An 18685-nucleotide genomic window follows, 5' to 3' on the forward strand; every position below is an offset into this window, starting at 1 on the left:
GAATAAAAAAACTAAAAATTACATATAATAAAATAAGATGAAAGATTTTTTTAAAATATTTTTTATTACTATTTTTAAAAATAAAAAAATATATATTCTAAATTAGTAAATTGATCAATTGATTTTAGAAATTTATATGCAACATAATTACATATAATAAAATAGAACTAAAGATAAATAAATAAATAATAATGATCACTAAATTGAGAATAAAATAACAAGGATCACTAAGTAAATGACATGTACAAGCTTACTATGCATCTGTCATAAAACAACTCCTATAGCAAAGTCACTAGCACACATTAATTCAAATGGTAGATCCCAGTCAGGAGGAGTTATAATGGGAGCAGAGGTAAGGTTTGCTTTTAGAGTTTCAAAAGCATGCAAACAATCAGAATCAAAGACAAAAGGAACATCAGCAACCAAGAGGTTGCTTAGACGTTTAGCAATTTTAGAAAAATTCTTTATAAATCTTCTATAAAATCCTGCATGACCCAAGAAACTCCTGACTACCTTAACACTAGTTGGTGGTGGTAATTTTTCAATTACCTCCACCTTTACTCTATCAACCTCAATTCCCTTACTTGAAATTCGGTGTCCAAGAACAATATATTCTTTAACCATAAAATGACATTTTTTCCAATTTAAAACAAGGTTTGATTATTGACACCGCCGTTTCAAGACAAGAGATAAATGCTTAAGGCAGGATTCAAAAGAATTACCAAAAACAGAAAAGTAATCCATAAATACCTCAAGAAACTTTTCAGCCATATCTAAAAAAATTGAAAGTATACACCTCTGAAAAGTTGCTAGAGCATCGCAAAGTCCAAAAGGCATTCTTCTGTAGGCAAATACTCCAAAGGGACATGTAAATGTTGTTTTCTCTTGATCTTGAGGGTCCACTGCAATTTGATTATATCCAGAATATCCATCTAGAAAACAATAAAATGCATGAACAGCTAACCTCTCAAGTATCTGATCAATGAAAGGTAGGGGAAATGATCCTTCCTTGTAGCAGTGTTGAGCCTCCTGTAGTCTATACACATTATCCATCATGTGACGGTTCTTGTGGGAATAAGCTCATTCTTTTCATTTTTTATCACTGTCATCCCTCTTTTCTTGGGAACTACCTGCACAGGACTTACCCAAGGACTGTCAGAAATAGGATAAATAATTTCTGCTTCCCATAGTTTTATTACCTCTTTTTGGACCACCTCTTTCATGGTTGGATTGAGTCTCCTTTGTGGTTGTACAACTGGTTTAGCATCATCTTCAAGGAGGATCTTGTGCATACACTTGGTTGGACTAATCTCCTTCAAGTCACTAATGGTCCACCCAAGAGCTATTTTATTGCTCTTGAGCACTGAAATAAGCGCCTCTTCCTCTTCAGGCTTCAGGGAAGAGCTAATAATCACTGGATATGAGTCATTCTCACCCAATAACACATATTTCAGAGAAGGAGGTAAGAATTTGAGCTCAAGCTTGGGGGCTTCCTCCTCTGCTTTAGGCGTGTGAACCATAGCCTTCTGGGGTGGTGAATTATCAACTTCAACTAATTCATACTCAAAGATAGGATCCAGAATGTTGTCAAGCATCTCAGCTTTCAGTACCTTTTGAACAAGTGGTTAAATAACATCTATTTTCATACACCCTTCAGAATTATTAGGGTGCTTGAGAGCTTCAAAAACATGAAGGATCACCTGTTCTTCATTGACCCTGTAGCTAAAAAGGGTCTACCAAGTATAATAGAAGATTTTACCTCCTCTTCCATGTCTAATATAACAAAATCAACAGGAAAGATGAATGGTCCTACTTTAACAAGTAAATCCTCAACAACACCCACATGTAATTTAATAGAAAGATCAGCAAGTTGAAGAGAAATACGAGTGGGTTTTACCTCCTCAATTTGAAGATTTTTCATTACTGAAAGTGGCATTAGATTGATGCTAGCTCCAAGGTCACATAAAACTCTCTGAATGGTGACATCTCCAATGGTTCAAGGAATGACAAAGCTCTCTGGGTCTGGCATCTTCTCAGGAAGGTTGTGTTGGATAATGGCACTACATTCCTTGGTTAACACCACTGTTTCTTGTTCCTTCCAATTCCTCTTGTGGGTCAACAGTTCTTTCATAAATTTAGCATAGAGAGGCATTTGCTCAAGAGCCTCTGCAAAGGGAATGTTGATTTGTAGCTTCTTGAAGACATCTAAAAATTTAGAGAACTACTTTTCTTTGGAAGCCTTCTGAAGTCTCTGAGAATATGGCATTTTTGGCTTGTATTCAGGAGCCTTTGGCAATGTAGGATACGTGTCTAGAGAGTCAGAAAATGGGTTGTCTGCACGTTTTGGAGGGGCGTGCTCCACTTCTTCCTTTTTCTCCTCTGGAGCTTTCTTTTCAACTAGCTCTTCATTAGCCATTGTCTCAGAGCCAGCTGTTTTACCACTTCTCAATTGAATCACCTTGCAGTCTTCTCTTGGGTTCACCACTGTATCACCTGGAAATGTACTTGCAAACTTTTCAGGTATTTGCTTGCTCAGCTGACCCATTTGCACTTCCAAGTTTCTAATGGAGGCTCTGGTTTCCTACGTAAAACTCCTCATCATCTCCCAATTAGAATCTTCCTTTGATTTAGAGTTGAACTGCTAAGGCTGAGATTGGCGGTTATTGTAATTGTTTTGTTGGAAGCCGCTCTGAGAATTATTGTTGAAATTCTGAAGTATCTGAAGTTAGTCTCTCCACCCAAAATTTGGGTGATTTCTCCATCCTTGATTGTATGTCTGAGAATAGGGGTCTTTATTGGGATTTCTAGAACCGCTCCATATGTAATTAACCTGTTCAGAAGAGGATTGAGCATAATCATAGTTGTCATTCTGCACTAAATGTCCTGCCATGTCATAAGAGATCTCTTGAGGTAGATTTTGGGTGTTGATAGCTGAGACTTGCATACCACCTATGTGTTGAGTAAGTAGATTTATTTGCTGAGACATAAGCTTGTTCTGAGCAAGAATAGCATTAAGAGCTTCCACTTCTATGACACCCTTCTTCTGAGAAGCCTCAAAGTTCACAGGATTCCTGTTAGATGAGTATAAATATTGGTTGCTAGCAACCAATTCAATAAGCTCAATAGTCTCCTCCGGTGTCTTCTTCTTGTGCAATGAACCTCCTGCAGAATTATCTAGGCACATCTTGGACATTTCACCCAAGCCTTCATAAAAGATGTCTAGTTGAGTCCATTTGGAGAACATGTCCAGAGAGCATTGCCTAGTCAGTAGCTTGTATCTCTCCCAAGCTTTATACAGAGTCTCACCATCCTTCTGCCTGAAGGTCTGAACTTCCATCCTAAGCTTATTCAGCTTCTTTGGTGGAAAAAATTTTGTGAGAAACTCGGTAACCACCTTGTTTCAAGTATCCAAACTCTCCTTGGGTTGGGAATCTAGCCATAGCTTTGCTCCATCCCTCAGAGCAAACGGGAAGAGCATGAGTTTGTACACATATGGATTTACTCCATTTGTCTTCACAGTATCACAAATTTGCAGAAAACTAAAAATAAACTTATTTGGGTCTTCGTGGGGAAGACCATGATACTGGCAATTTTGTTGCACCAGGGTGACCAGTTGAGGCTTCAACTCAAAGTTGTTCGCAGTAATAGGAGGCACCACGATGTTTTTTCTATAAAGATCTGCAGTAGGAGAAGAGTAAGAGCCAAGCACTCTCCTTTGTTGCTCATTCCCATTCGGGTTTGCCCCCATTGGTATTATCAGTATTATTCGGATCCATAGTGGATTCTGCAGCCTTGTAAAGCCTTGCTTGTTGTAAACGCTGCCTGAAAGTCCTTTCAGGTTTAGGATTAAGGTCTAAGAGATGTTCTTTGTCTCTGTTCCTGCGCATAAACAAGTAGAAAACAAGAAAAGATGGGAATCTCTACGTCAGAGTGTAGAAAATTCCCAGTGAGGTAATCTGTGTAAAATAATAAAATAAAAATACTAAATAAAATAAATAATAAATAGGTCACACCAAATTTAATTTCAGAAATTAAGAAAAATATTGGTGCTATTTATTTATTTAAAATTTTATTTTTTTCGAAATTTTTTTATTTTTTTATTATTTTTCTTAAAATAGATTTTAATAAAATTAAAAACAAAACGCCTAATCTAAGCAATCAAACAACTAATAGTTGTTAATCACTATCAATCCCCGGCAACGGCACCAAAAACTTGGCGAGGTATTTGTAACCCACTAACTTACCAGCAAGTGCACCGGGTCGTACCAAGTAATACCTTACGTAAGTAAGGGTCGATCCCACGAGGATTGATGGATTAAGCAACAATAGCGTTTGATAAGATTAGTTAAACAAGCAAAAAATAGTGCTTAGAAGTTCAAAAGCATTAACAGTAAATTCAGAATATTAAGAACAGGCAGATAAATAAGTTTGGAAGAAGATATTGAGAAAACAGTTAAGGTTTTAGAGTTATCTATTTTTCCGGATTAACTTTTCTTACTAACTAATTTAATCATGCAAGATTTAATTCATGGCAAACTATATGTGACTAGACCCTAATTCCTTAGACATTCCTAGTCTCCTCTAAAATTCATTAACTGTCAATTCCTTGGTCAATTAATTCCAATTAGAGGGTGATGATCAATTTCCAGTTTATATGCCAAAAGAATCCTAATTATCCAAAAATAAGGGGATTATATGTCACGTATCCCGTTAAATACAAATAATTAGAAATTCAGTATAATATGTTTTCAAGCTATTGTTCAAGTAAAGAGTTTTTCCAAGTTTTACAAAAACTCAATTAGAACATGGGACATACTTCCGTTCCACCCATATTCATAAAATAAAGAGCGAAAACAATTATTGAAATATAAATCAAAACATGGATTAAATTAGAAAGATCAAACGAATTAATCCATTACGAGTAGACAGAGCTCCTAACCTTAACAGTGGAGGTTTAGTTGCTCATGGTTCAGAAAAGAAAAATAAGAGTTCTGGTAAAAATGTACTGTGTTCCAATCTGATGACATCAGATCGCTTTTTATAACTAATCCTAATAAATTTAAAATCTAATTATCTAAAATTAAAAATAATATCTTTTCCTAAAATTAAGATTTGAATTTAAATTTGAATTAATTAACAAGTCTTCAGCTGATGGGTGGGGACCACTTGATTTGTCCATTATGCAGCTTCTAATCTGTGTTTTCTGGGCTGGAAACTGGGTCAAAACAGCCCAGAAATTGTCCCTAGCATTTTCTGTTAATTCTGCAGATCGCTCATGTGACGCGTCCGCGTCGTCCACTCGTTCGCGTCATTTGTGCAGATTCCAGTCCACGCGTTCGTGTCAGACACGCGATCGCGTCATTGCGATTTCCTCCATTCCACGCGGTCGCGTGAGCCATGCGTCTGCATCGGTATTCGCTGGTCATCTCCTTGGTTTCTTCTCTTTCTCTACAGAAACTTCATCAAATCCATCTGAATGTTACCTAAAATAAATAAAATTGCACAAAACTCAAAATAGCATCCATAGTTAGGGGTGGAAACAGGCCAGGCCAGGCCAGACTTTGCTCTTAACAGGCCTAGCCTGTCATACAGTTGATTGGCCTGAGCCTGGCCTGCAGCCTGTTATAGGCTCTTTATAAAGTACTAGGCCTGGCCTGGCCTGAAGCCTGTTAAAAGGCCTGGTAATTTTTTTATAAAAATAAAAATATTATTTAAAAAATTATTTTTTAATAAAAATTGTTATATATAATATGTTATATATTTAATATTTATAAAAAATTTTAAACTTCTAACATATTTAAAATATGCAAAAATATTTATAATAAAATATAATAAATTTAAAATATCTCATAATTTTATTAATAATAAATATTTATTTATATATTTAATTATATTTTAACAGGCCCAGGCAGGCCTAACAGGCCTATAAGGCTAATTAGTAAGCCTGGGCCTGGCCTATTAATGTATTAAGGCTTTTAAAAGAGCCTGAGCCTGTACCTATTTTATAACAGGCCAGGTCAGGCTAGGCCAAACACAAGCCAGGCTGCAGGCCCCTGGCAAGCCGCCTAGCCTTTTTCCACCCCTATCCATAGTGGCTAAAATATAATTAATTCTTAATTAAACTCAACAAATTAAATGCAAATTCACTAGGAAAAGATGCTCACGCATCAGTAGCTCTCCACATAAATATCTTAATCTTTTGGGAAGTGATCTATATTCCTATCCAAATATCTTTTAATAAGGAGCTTGTTGAGGGGCTTAATGTGCATGAGCATCTTCTCTTTATTTTCTTGTTACGTTAGATATGATTTTATTAAGTTTTATTGAGATTTTAGTGTTTGAAACCCATTTGGATGCTACTTTGAGTTGCTCTATGGTTTTTGATTATTTCAGGTAAAGTTTGGATTAGTTTGACAGAGTTCGTGTATAAGAAAAAAGAAAAATTCTAAATCTGTTGAGCGGGCGTTAAATGCCACATCTGGCGTTTAGTGCCCAAGTGCTTTGTAATGCGTGCAGCCATTCTATGAAACCAGCGCTAAACGCAGACCTGGGCATTTAGCGACAGGTGCCTCGTAAGGTGTGCGAGCTCACTGCTTCGACGCGCGCTAAACACCGAGCCTAGCATTTAGCGCCAGGAAGACAGTAACAATTGGAGGACTCACCGCCTCGAGGGGCGCTAAACGCAGATTTTGGCGTTTAGCGCCAGTAGCGCGGATCCAATTTTAATGAAGGGACTTCATTAGTTAGATTTAGGTCATATTTATTATATTTTATTTTGTTTAGTTATTTTTATTTACAAACACAATCTTTTGGTCTTTATTAGTTATTATTTTATTTTATTTTATTTTTAAATTAAATTAGGTTAGATATAAAAAGAAAAAGATTTAGCCCTTCGGACTTTTCTCTTCTCTTCTCCCTTATTCTAGTTTTCAATACTTTGGAACCCTAGTTTTCTCTCTGAGTCATGAGCAACTAAACATTCCTTGTTAAAGTTAGCAGCTCTGTTTATTCTATGGATTAATACTATTATCACTCTATTTTAACTCATATATTGATTTAAATTCAAGGATTACTTTCGTTCTTCATCTTATGAACTTAAGTGTATTGAAAAATAACTCTTGTTCTACATGAATTCTACATGAATTCTTGTTATTATTGGAAAAGTTATCTCACCTGAATACTAACTTGAAAGTAAATTCCTCCTAAATTACTAATTGTCTGGACTTAACGGGATACATGACATATAATCCTCTTATATTTGGGTAATTAGGATTTTTATGGCTAATAAACTAGAATTGAACCTAACCCTCTAATCTATATTAAGTGACCAAAAAATTGGCAGTTGATTAAGTTAGAGGAGACTAAATCACTAAGAAAATAGGGTTTAGTCAATTACAATTTGTCATGAATTGAATCTTACATGATTAAAGTAGTTGGTAAGAAATATAAATCCAAAAAAATAAACATCTTTGAAACCTTAACTGTTCTCTCACATATTTCTCACACTAAGTTCACTGTTAGCCTTCTTAATCTCTGAATTACTGTTTAATATTTTTGAACCCCAAAACATCAATTTCTGCTTGTCTGACTAAGCGAATCATTCAATTATCGTTGCTTGGTCTATTAATCCTCGTGAGATCGACCCTCACTCACCTGAGATATTACTTGATATGACCCGATACACTTGCCGGTTAGTTTGTAGTTTTGAAAATTTGCACCAGGGTTGTTCCTTGCACCTTTTTCCTCTTCTTCTTTTTTTGCGATGCCATACCCGGTCTTGACTGCGTAGTTTCTATCCTATTTATACGACCAAATCAATTTGTCCTGCTCCACTATTCTAATGATTGTATTCAGATGATCTTTTTAGCAATGACTGGGAGAAGCACGTTTTCATGCCATATATCTAATTATCCTCTCATACTCTGATGTTCCTTCCTTAACCTATAATATATTTTGCTTTGTTCTTCAAAAGTTCCCTCCCTAATAATATATTATTCTAAATCCAAAATCCTCCTTGATTTTTTTGAGCATCCTAAAAGTTGCAATCGAAAAAATATAGAGTTTTAAGAATCTGTATCTATACGGCATTCGAATGTTTGATGATCCTCTAAGCATGCTTTGCTAGATGGGCAGTGTTTCAGTGATAAAACTCCTTATCAATTAAGGTTTATGAAGCTTAGAAACAGCCCATGGGTGTTTTTTTTAATGTTATTATTAAAAGTGATAACATAGAGTTATCTAATAGAGGTTATTCAATCTGCTAAGAATAATAGAACCCATAGTAATTTTTTGGATCCTTTATTATGTATTGTTTACAATTAGCTTTGAATCTTAGATTAATAGTTTACTCTCATGTGAAGAGGAGTGGTGATAATAACTCATGAATTGGTCCAAATAGTTCTTACCAATTTTAATGAAGTGTGAATGGATGATATTCTAGTCTATATTTATAATTTTGCTCTTTTAAATATTTCGAGTCCTATTTATAAATGAACGCTACATTGTTAATTTGTTATCCCTTCACATTTAAAAAAAAATTAACCTTCGATTTAGTGTTCTGTTGAAGGAAAAACATGTTTCATACACTATATTTATGAATACATTTTATTTTTTATATTAAAAAAATAAGATAAGATAAATAATTTATTTTTATACTATAAAATAAAAATGTTCACAAAATATACATAAAAAATTATGTAAATATATTATTTAAAAAAACTAACACACACACAAAAGAAAAAAGTAGAAGAAAATTTATACTAAAAATAGATATAATTAAATTAAAGATGGAATTGGAATATGCTTTATATATAAAAGGCATATTATTAATCAATTACTGCAGAATACTTATAACACTTCTTGACTGTTATTACTTATTACCAAATGCGGTTTAGTTACAAATTTTTACTTACTCAATTGTCCATAATTTTTATGGAAATCCTATCTTCTAGCTGAAACGGTCAAATATAGAAGCCTAAATAAGTTTATTAACCCATATTTTTTGGTGCAGAGTGAACCAAACTTAGTAAACTAGACTATATTCCTGCTTTATCAGGAATGTTACTTAAATCCATATAAAATGAAACTGATAAGAGAAATTATATTCTTTCTTTCCTTCCTTCCTTCCTTCCTCCGTCTTGGCTGATACGGTTCCATAAATATTGTGATTTACGACCAGGCATCCATGGCAAGTAGTTCTTCCTTTAATCCTTATCATTTTTTCCTTTTGTCGTTCTATTTTGTCTTATAGTAAGTTGTTTTGTCAATGATGAAGGTTTCAGTTCCAAATCAGAGAATAATTATCACTTTTCTGTTTTGTTGAATTTGTTTGTTGGACAAGACAAATAAGACAAGTTTTAATGTAATTAATATAATTATAGTATAGATGTTAAAGTCATACATCATTATAAATAACGTTTGCTCATGTTTGTAACAAAAGAACATATATAATCCAAACAATAGAATATGTAAATTGGAAATCGGAGATAACGCACGTTACAATAATATCAAGTAGACCTATTTATTAGAGACTTCATGTTGAAGTGCCTTTAATTTTAGCGTTTTAGAGTGCTTCCCTGCGCTTAACCGCGTCAACTAGTCAGCACTTCAAAAATAATAGCAGGTGCCATCGTGACAAAATAGTGGTACATAAATATATTATTTGAAAAAAAAAATACAATTTTAGTAGTAAATTTTGGAAAAAAGTGACACATTGATTAAAAAAAAGCCCCATTAAATCTGACTTGCTTGATTTAATTTGTATTCTTTTTATTCCGATCACATAATTTGGTTTCTAATACAATATATATCCAATGGAAAACTATAGAACTTGTTAAGATATCATCATATTGTAAATGGCTAGTTTTAATGCACTGCAACGCATTCACTTAAAGAAATGAATGTGAGTTTTAATATCCTGTCTTTATAAGTTATTAAGTTAATAATTTATTAGGATTTAAAACCGCTTGAGAAAAGAGAGAAGTGATTAATTATTGAAACTCATATATATGCAGATTCATATGCGTGGATGCCTGTACGTACATGTATAGATTACCCAGCTAGCTTGTGGATGTAAAATAAGGAGATCCGGAAAAAGACATTGGTAGTTGCTGATGGTGTTATAAATATTTTTCGCTCAGAATAAACTACCAGGTTTGCATTTTGAGATTCAATTATTTATTAGAAAATATTAGGAGGCCATTTATTTTTTTTTAAATTAAAGGAAAAGTTAATTAGTATAGACTCATCAAATGTAAAACAAATATAAAAAAAATAATCATTTAACATTTTTTTAATAGTATTTTTGGATAGTAGTTTTGGGTCTCCTTTATATTCCATATATCGTTTGTGGAGATTTAAGATAATTAGAAACAAATACATGGAAGTAGTGACACATGAATGCTGGTGGAAATATGGAAAAGAAATTCAAATTATTGTCACACTAACCATTCCTTTGAGAGTGTAAGTGTAAATTTGAACACAATCTCGAGAGAGAACTTCATTAAACTTTCTCTTATCTACACTTTACAAGCACTGTGGTAGATGGGTAGCTTACCAGTTACCACTTACCATAACAATTTCACCCCATTAGCACCCCATTAGCCATCCGCGTCAAGGGTTTTTTTTTCCTTTTTTTGGGTATTTCCTAATTTGAAAAGCGACCGACTAATTCGCTGTGAATCTAAATTCTATTTAAAGATTTGTCGCTAGTAAATAAGTTGTTGCGTATATAAATAAAGTTAAATTTAAACATTTCAATACTTATTTAAATAGACGAGTGAAGTATTTATTCAACTAACTTAAATAACTTTTTTTTTGTTCTTTAAGAGGATGATTTTTTGGTCAATAAAAAAGTGTTTTTAGATGTAATATTAGACATTTTTGGAAGGATTAAAGGTCAGCCGGCATCTGAAGAAAAAGTTTAGCCTAATACTTTGAGAAGATTGAATAAGTTGGCTAAACTTATTCAATTTTCTCAAGTGATTAATTAGCTCATCACTAATTTGTTTAAATAAGTGTTGAATTTTGAATTTCGTTTTATATATGCAGTAACCTATTGGTCAACAATAAACCCTTAAATAAAGCTCAGTACCACGATTAATTAATTCTTAACTTGTCAAATTAAATAAACTTTTTAAAAAAATTTTAACTCATATTTTTCTTTTATTTTAAGACAAAAAAAGACTAAATTAGTTGGAAAGGACGTGTAAAAAAATAGATGGAAAATATAGGTTAAAATATATTAAATTAATCAACCAACTTAATATACAAAAAAATATCAACCAACTCGTATGTCATTAATAATTTTTCGAAATCAAACTAATTCATGAACTAAACAAATTTATACTTTTTTAGATAAATTAAGTCAAAATCTACAAAATATTTTAGTCCAAATCAGCAATGAACACTTATAGAACCAAAAAAAAATTAATACATTTGTTGAATACGCTTTTAAAATAATATTTATTTAGTGAGTGTGTCTACTAAATTTTAAAACATAATAACACACTTACACACATGTTTTATGTTTAATTTTTAAAAATACAAAATAAAAAAAGATACGTTAATACACAATAACTAATAAATACACAAAATTTATGTACCATCAAATTAGTGAGACATTAAAACACAAATATTGAAAAATGAATTTTTTTCACTTATATCTTTTATTAAATTTCATAATTCCAACTCCTATATTTCTATTCTAACACTTTTTTTTTCTCTATCATTTTCTTTGTGTCTGCCATCCATCTCCCTATTCCCCCTTTGTCTCTCTTCTACCTCTTCTCACTATCACCCATCTTTTTCCTATCTCCTCTATCCATTACATCTCATCTTTTTTATTTCTTGGATCTTTTTCTACTTTTATCTTTACCTTTCTCTTTATCTGAACATGCTTTTCTCCTCACACTCACTGTTGTAACAATTTTTTTTTTTGGAGACATGCATATCTAAATCTGTAACAAAAATAATAGATATGTGATGAGTGAGAATAATACATCTATAATGACAGCAAGAATTTTTTCAAAAACAAGAACGATTTTCATCCTCGAGTTGCTGCTATTAATATATATTTTTTTATTTTATTCTCATCTTCTGGTGGTATTGGATTTTTTTGGATTTGATTGTTATTTTGGTGAAGAATGATAGTAAAAAAAAGAGGTTATGTTGTGGTGATGTAGTAGTGTAAACTAGAGATGGTGAAAAGAAAACAAAGATAAAAATGACTTTTAACTATTTGTCATGTCTTGTGAATTATTATCAAACAAGACACACAAACACTGATTTTTTGTGTCTATGTATCACCATATTTTAGTGTTTATGTTTATCTTTTATTGAGACACTAAACAAAGAGAGCCTAGAAATATATCTTTGTTAAAAACATAAAATTAAAGGTCATTAAGTCAAGAACTATAAGATTCTTTTGGAGTCACAAATAGTCGTTGAGTTATACTTACTGACACAAAATGAAAAAATAAATAAATAGTCGTTGAGTTATACTTATTGAATATACAACTTTTTATAAACTATTATATATATTTTTATACTTACTATTCTCTTTTTTAATTAACATTATTTTTTATTTAATGAAACTATTAGTATAATTAATTAATATTATTTAATTTTGTAAAATAATTATTAATTATTTGTGCCAAAAATAAATTTTAAAACATAAAAGATATATCATTAGTTTTACAAAAATGTTATGTTACATAAAAATTTAACTATCAAATTTACCATCATGTATTTATTGTTTAATTAATTTGTAATATAAATTTTATATTTTAATATGTATTTGATATAAATAACTAATTTTTAATATAATTGTTAATTTTTAATATATATATATAGAAGCATTTCAAATGTATCATGATTTCAGGTGTTACAATATTTTTAGTCATTAACTCAATTATATAAACTAAAATTAATTTTATAATTAAAATCAATAATTAAAAATATTGAAATACTTGCTATTATAATACATTTAAGGGTAAAGTATATTTTTTATTCTTGAAGTTTGGCAAAAATTTTAAAAATACCTCTAAGTTTTATTTTGTTTTAATTTTGTCCAAAAAGTTTTCGATTTGCATCAAATATACCATTGACGGCTAAATTTTCAAAAAATTTAAGATTAATTTAACAATAATGCATAAAATTTATGATTGATTTGCTTGTGTTAAAGGTTGTTCTTATGAAATTGTTGTTAAATTAGTCTTACATTTTTCAAAAAATTAGCCGTTCAGAGATATATTTAATGCAAATAAAAAAATTTTATGATAAAATTAAAACAAAATAAAATTTAAAAATATTTTTAAAATTTTACTCAAATTTCAAAGACAAAAAAAATATACTTTACCCTCCATTTAAAATGCTTCCTCCGTATATAGTAGTCAAATAAACTGTCAAAGAATACGAAAGGGTTGGCGGCTGTTTAACTTGATCTAGTCCTGTCCCAACATCTATCCCATATACTTTCAATGTCGAACATGTCCCACGTACGAGAGAGTAGACGACACATCCTTTGTCTTGGCTATCACAAACGACATGAGCTTCTAACTACGAAATCCCCCACCTATATTCATCGTTCTAAGGTTTAAATATGTCCCACAAACCACATTTGATAAAAGCAAACATTTCATGCAGCGCCCTGTTAGGAAAATGATGATTAAAAGTGACAAAACATAATTTTATTATGATTTTAAGACACGATCATATCGCCATTTTTAAAGAGATATTTTGTAATGTGTAAAAATAAATTTAATGTCCAATTAAAATAATTTATTAATTAATTAATTTATTATAAATAAGAGAGTAAGAATGTAATAATCATGTATAAATTTAGTGAGTGATATTCTTTTTCCTTTTTGAAAGTTCTCTCTCTAAAAAATTATCTCTTTTCTTCTTAATTCTTCTCTAATTTTTTTTATTCAATTTTTTTTCCTTACATGTTTGTCTCTATATTTAGTTGCTAAGGATTTATGATAATACTTTTTTAAAATACAATAAAATTAATGAATTACTTGAATAGCAATTATCAAAAAATTATCTTATACTTAAAACTCGAAAAATAATAAAATTTGTGAAATATGAAACAATTTGTAAAGAATGAATGAGACACTTTTCTCATGATTTTGGGCACATATTTGTAGAAGCAGTCAAGCAACCACGAATATGATTGACTAATAAGCACAAAACATCATATCCCAAAATACTATGTTTCAACCATTTTATCTGTTTATTAGAAGATGGAAATTCATTAGTTATTTTTATGTAAAATTGCTAATCAAGAGTTATTAAATAATAATTTAATTAAATTTATCAAATTATATAATATTTTTTTACTATTAATTTCATATGAAAATATCTGCATATGAGTTTTCACCGTATTTGAATTAACGATGATACTTCTTAAGTTTCAGACTATTGCATTAGTCACAAACGGTGTTGTTAGTTTGAGTGTTAACATTTATTATTAACTCTTTTGTTTCTTCCTTTATTTTCTTGTCTTAATAACTGACCATCTAGCCTTGTACAGGTTTCCGGAACAAGCAAGTAGAGTCCTTTTTTATTTTAATAAAGGGAGGTGTATAAATTCAAAACACCCAAGGGCGCAAGCAAGAGGAGAGTGCCTTTTATTTCTGTCTTACTCTTCCAGTGCCACATAATATAATTTTTTTTTTACTGTATAGATATCTTCACTCACAGATAATCAATTTTCTCTGTACCAATACATACATACACCTTCAATTTAATTATTCTCAATTCTAAACACATACCCAAGGCAATAATAGAATAATAATCAAAATGATGAAGAGTTCGAATAATCAAAATCCAATGAACTCTGCTCCAAAACTCTTCGGTGTTCCTCTGCCGCAAGGTCGTTTTCTTTCTTATGTCTTCTTCTTGTGCTGTGGTGTAACAATTGGAATCTTCAGCAGCTACTACTATCTTAAAAACGGCATACCAAGCCTTCAGTTCCTTCGATCCTCGCTCACTCAATCCCCGCCTCAGGCGCCGCCGGATGTATCCTTGATCCCTCCGCCGTCAGTAATATCGGAATATTGGAGCAATGAGAACGTGAGTGTCACTGAATTGAAACATGGACCCCTGCGGCCACGTCATCAGGCGCCAATGCATCATATGAATGATAAAGAATTGCTTCGAGTAGCTGCAAAGGCTGTGAGGAATGGGACGTATCTGAAACAACATCATGTTCCTAAGGTGGCCTTCTTGTTCTTGGTAAGGGGTCCTGTGCTTTTGGCTCCTTTGTGGCAGAAGTTCTTCGAAGGGAATGAAGGCAAGTACTCTATTTACGTGCATTCTAATCCGTCCTATGATTCATCAGTTCCGGAGAGTCCGGTTTTTCGAGGACGGAGAATTCCTAGTAAGGTCAGTTTTTGTTGCTTTACTGTAATTATTATTATCCAGTTTTCATTTACATTTGCTTCAACATGCAACAATCTAAATTATTTATTCTAAAAGCTTAACACAACTGATTTTATATTATGTTTGTTTTGTTCTACAACAAAACTCTATTTTAATTTTAAAAGGTATCTACCTACATCAAAATAACTTCACATGAATATCATAGTTGAAGATCGTTAAAGAGTTTGAAGCATTTGACTAGATGCAAAGAATTTGGGCCAGCAATTTTTATTTATACTAGCACTCTGCTGGTACATTTGAGACTTTCTTTTGACATAAGTAAATTTGTTGGTTAACTATTGACTGAAAATAGTAAATTGTGCTAGTCATGTAATTTTAATATTATGTAATCAAGTATAAAAAAACTGTAAATTTCAATGTATAAAAATGTTGACATATATATATATATATATATATATATATATATATATATATATATATATATATATATATATATATATATATATATATATAAAGGAATGAGTGATTCTGTTCCTGAGGTGAAAGGAGAGAAGATAAATCAGAACAAAGAAGCTGGAAACAGATATAAGATTAGTTTTCTTCAACTAAATAATGCTTTTTCATATGATTGACAAATTAAATAGGGAGCTACTCAAATGAAGATGTAAAAAACATCTTTTTATGAAGATGCTTTGTATAAAAGTGTGATTTATTAATTTGGCCACACTTCAAATAAAAACAACACTTTTATAACATATCAAAATCTAACTCTACAATCCATCATCTAAAGGTCAAAAAGAAAAATCATCACATGAAGACAATTATAATATCTTCATGGGAGTACCCACCAATTAAATAAACCAAAATAAAGGCTCGATGACAGAAAAATAGGAACTGATATGCACTTGAATTGCCAAAGCCACTTACATAACCAGAATTCAAAAACTAAATGTTGTTCATCTGGTTCAACAAAATACAGAAGGTGGAATGGGGCGGCGTCAACATGATCGAAGCAGAGCGTCGTCTTCTGGCCAACGCGCTGCTGGATCTATCGAACGAGCGATTCGCTCTCATCTCAGAATCCTGCATACCCCTTTTCAACTTCTCCTTCACCTATTCCTATTTGATTAACTCTGAACAGAACTATGTCATGGCGTATGACGAGGACAGCGCAGTCGGAAGAGGACGGTATAGGAGCAGCATGTCCCCAACCATCACTCTAAAACAATGGAGGAAAGGTATTGTAGATGATTAGTTATTTAATCAGCTAGTTAAACTGATGAGTTAGCAGTGGTTAGTTATAATCATAACTAGGGGCTAGTAAGTCACTATTTGGAGGCTATATGGTGCCTATGGTTACACTGGGAATGCCTCTGCCAAACTTATTTTATTTAGTATTTATTAATTGTCGTGATAATTAATAAAAGAGAAAGTTTAAGGGCCAACATTTATTATAAAATCTGACTTATCTCACACTATTAAAAATATTGATGATGATTAATTAATGGCTAAATATCACAAATTCTATTGACCCCTAATACTCTTCTTAATAAAAATTAAATAAAATAAGTTTTGATTATTTTTTATTAATTTATTTTTATCAAAGATTTCTATAATTACAGTGGTTCGAATAATTAAACAATATTAAGAGAATTTAATTTTGATCATACTAGTGGATTAAAATATTTTATACAATTATTTAATTATATTTAATTTTTTGATAATTATTCATATGACTAAAATAAAAAATAATTATTTTTATTAATATAACGTTATATAACTGAATATATATGCAAAATTTTTTATACCAACGAACTATTAAAATTAAATTCATATTAACATTATATTGCTAACATTAAAGTAAATATTTTAGTATTATTTTTTATATTTATTTTTTAATTAAAAAATATTGTTAACTAATAAAAAATATTATTTTAATTTTAATAATATTTTTAAGTGTTGTTAAAGTAAAATAGTTACGTGACCACCATGTCCATAGGACTACAATTGTTTCCAGCATCATAGGTGTATACCTTTACCGTTAGCTTCAAATGCAAGCAATAATTCATTTCATCATTTATGTTGTCTGTTTCAATAAAAAGGTTCTCAGTGGTTCGAAATGGGTAGAGAGCTCGCTCATCAAGTAGTAACAGACAAAAAATACTTCCCAATTTTCCAAAAGCACTGCAGGGGATCATGCTACTCGGATGAACACTACTTGCCAACATATGTTAGCATCGAGCATTGGAAGAAGAACTCGAATCGGAGCTTGACCTGGGTTGATTGGTCGAAAGGCGGTCCGCACCCGGCGAAGTTCGTGAGACCGGAGGTGACCATTGACTTCCTCAACAGCCTGAGGGACATGCAATGCCCATATAACGGAAACAGCACAAATGCTTGTTATCTTTTTGCCAGGAAGTTTTTGCCTAGTGCTTTGATAAGGCTACTTAAGGTTACTCACATAGTTTTTCGGTTTTAATTACAGCAATATATAATACCATAATAGGTGTATGTGCAACAAGGAAATGTCACACTGGAGATGCAATCATTTATTTTCTTTATTATTCATCTCCTAAGTGTGTTCATATTCCTCGTATAGAGATTATCATACCCATTATTCCCAATCATTAGTCCATTTACAAATTATCTTTAAATGGGTTTATGCATTAGGTTTATTTAATTCTTCTGTTTTAGATTAGTTGTCATTTTTATCTTTTTTGTTACATTAAAAAATCAAGTATACACATGTTTATCTTTTATATACTGATTTTTTAATGTATGAATAAAAGTGAAAATGATAATTAATTTAGAATTGTGGAAGTGTATTTTTGTAACAGTTGATTAACACTCAACCATCAATGTAGAACAGCTTATTTGATAAGTGGTTGTTTTGTTTTGGGGGGCTTCATGATAATTGGAAGTTCCAGTTTTAAAAAAGCTCAATCAAGTTATTCACCAAAAAGAGAAAAGAAACAGAGAAAAAGGCCGGACTAAGCTTGTCTTTTAATTTTTGAAACCCGTGTCATCAGGGACGGACATATCACATACGGGCCGAGTGGAGGCCTAGCTCCCAATTTTTTTAAAAAAAGATTATTAGTAATAAATTATTAAGTATGTTTTAAGTTTTTAAAAAATTTATTTAATATTTAATCTAATATAAATAAAAATTTAGTCTCACTTAAATATTAATAATTTTTAATATCTAAAAAGTAAGTAATAATATTAAAAAATTTTAAAAAATATTATTACTAATATTTTTTAATTAAATAAATTTTTTTAAATTTTATAAAATGAATTT

General features: G+C 31.2%; 1 protein-coding gene across 1 annotated transcript; it reads left to right on the top strand.

The window, feature by feature from the left end:
- Nucleotides 1–9092: 9092 nt before the first annotated feature.
- LOC112802648 (glycosyltransferase BC10-like) lies at nt 9093–18301 on the top strand. The gene is made up of 5 exons (XM_025845960.3): nt 9093–9187; nt 10014–10152; nt 14537–15390; nt 16367–16625; nt 17490–18301. Exons 3-5 carry the CDS (start codon nt 14806–14808, stop codon nt 17864–17866), a joined length of 1221 nt encoding a protein of 406 aa, XP_025701745.1. The 5' UTR covers nt 9093–9187; nt 10014–10152; nt 14537–14805; the 3' UTR covers nt 17867–18301.
- The last annotated feature ends 384 nt before the right edge of the window (nt 18302–18685 follow it).

This window comes from Arachis hypogaea, chromosome 5, assembly GCF_003086295.3.
Source record: "Arachis hypogaea cultivar Tifrunner chromosome 5, arahy.Tifrunner.gnm2.J5K5, whole genome shotgun sequence".
In the NCBI taxonomy this organism is placed as follows: Eukaryota; Viridiplantae; Streptophyta; class Magnoliopsida; order Fabales; family Fabaceae; genus Arachis; species Arachis hypogaea.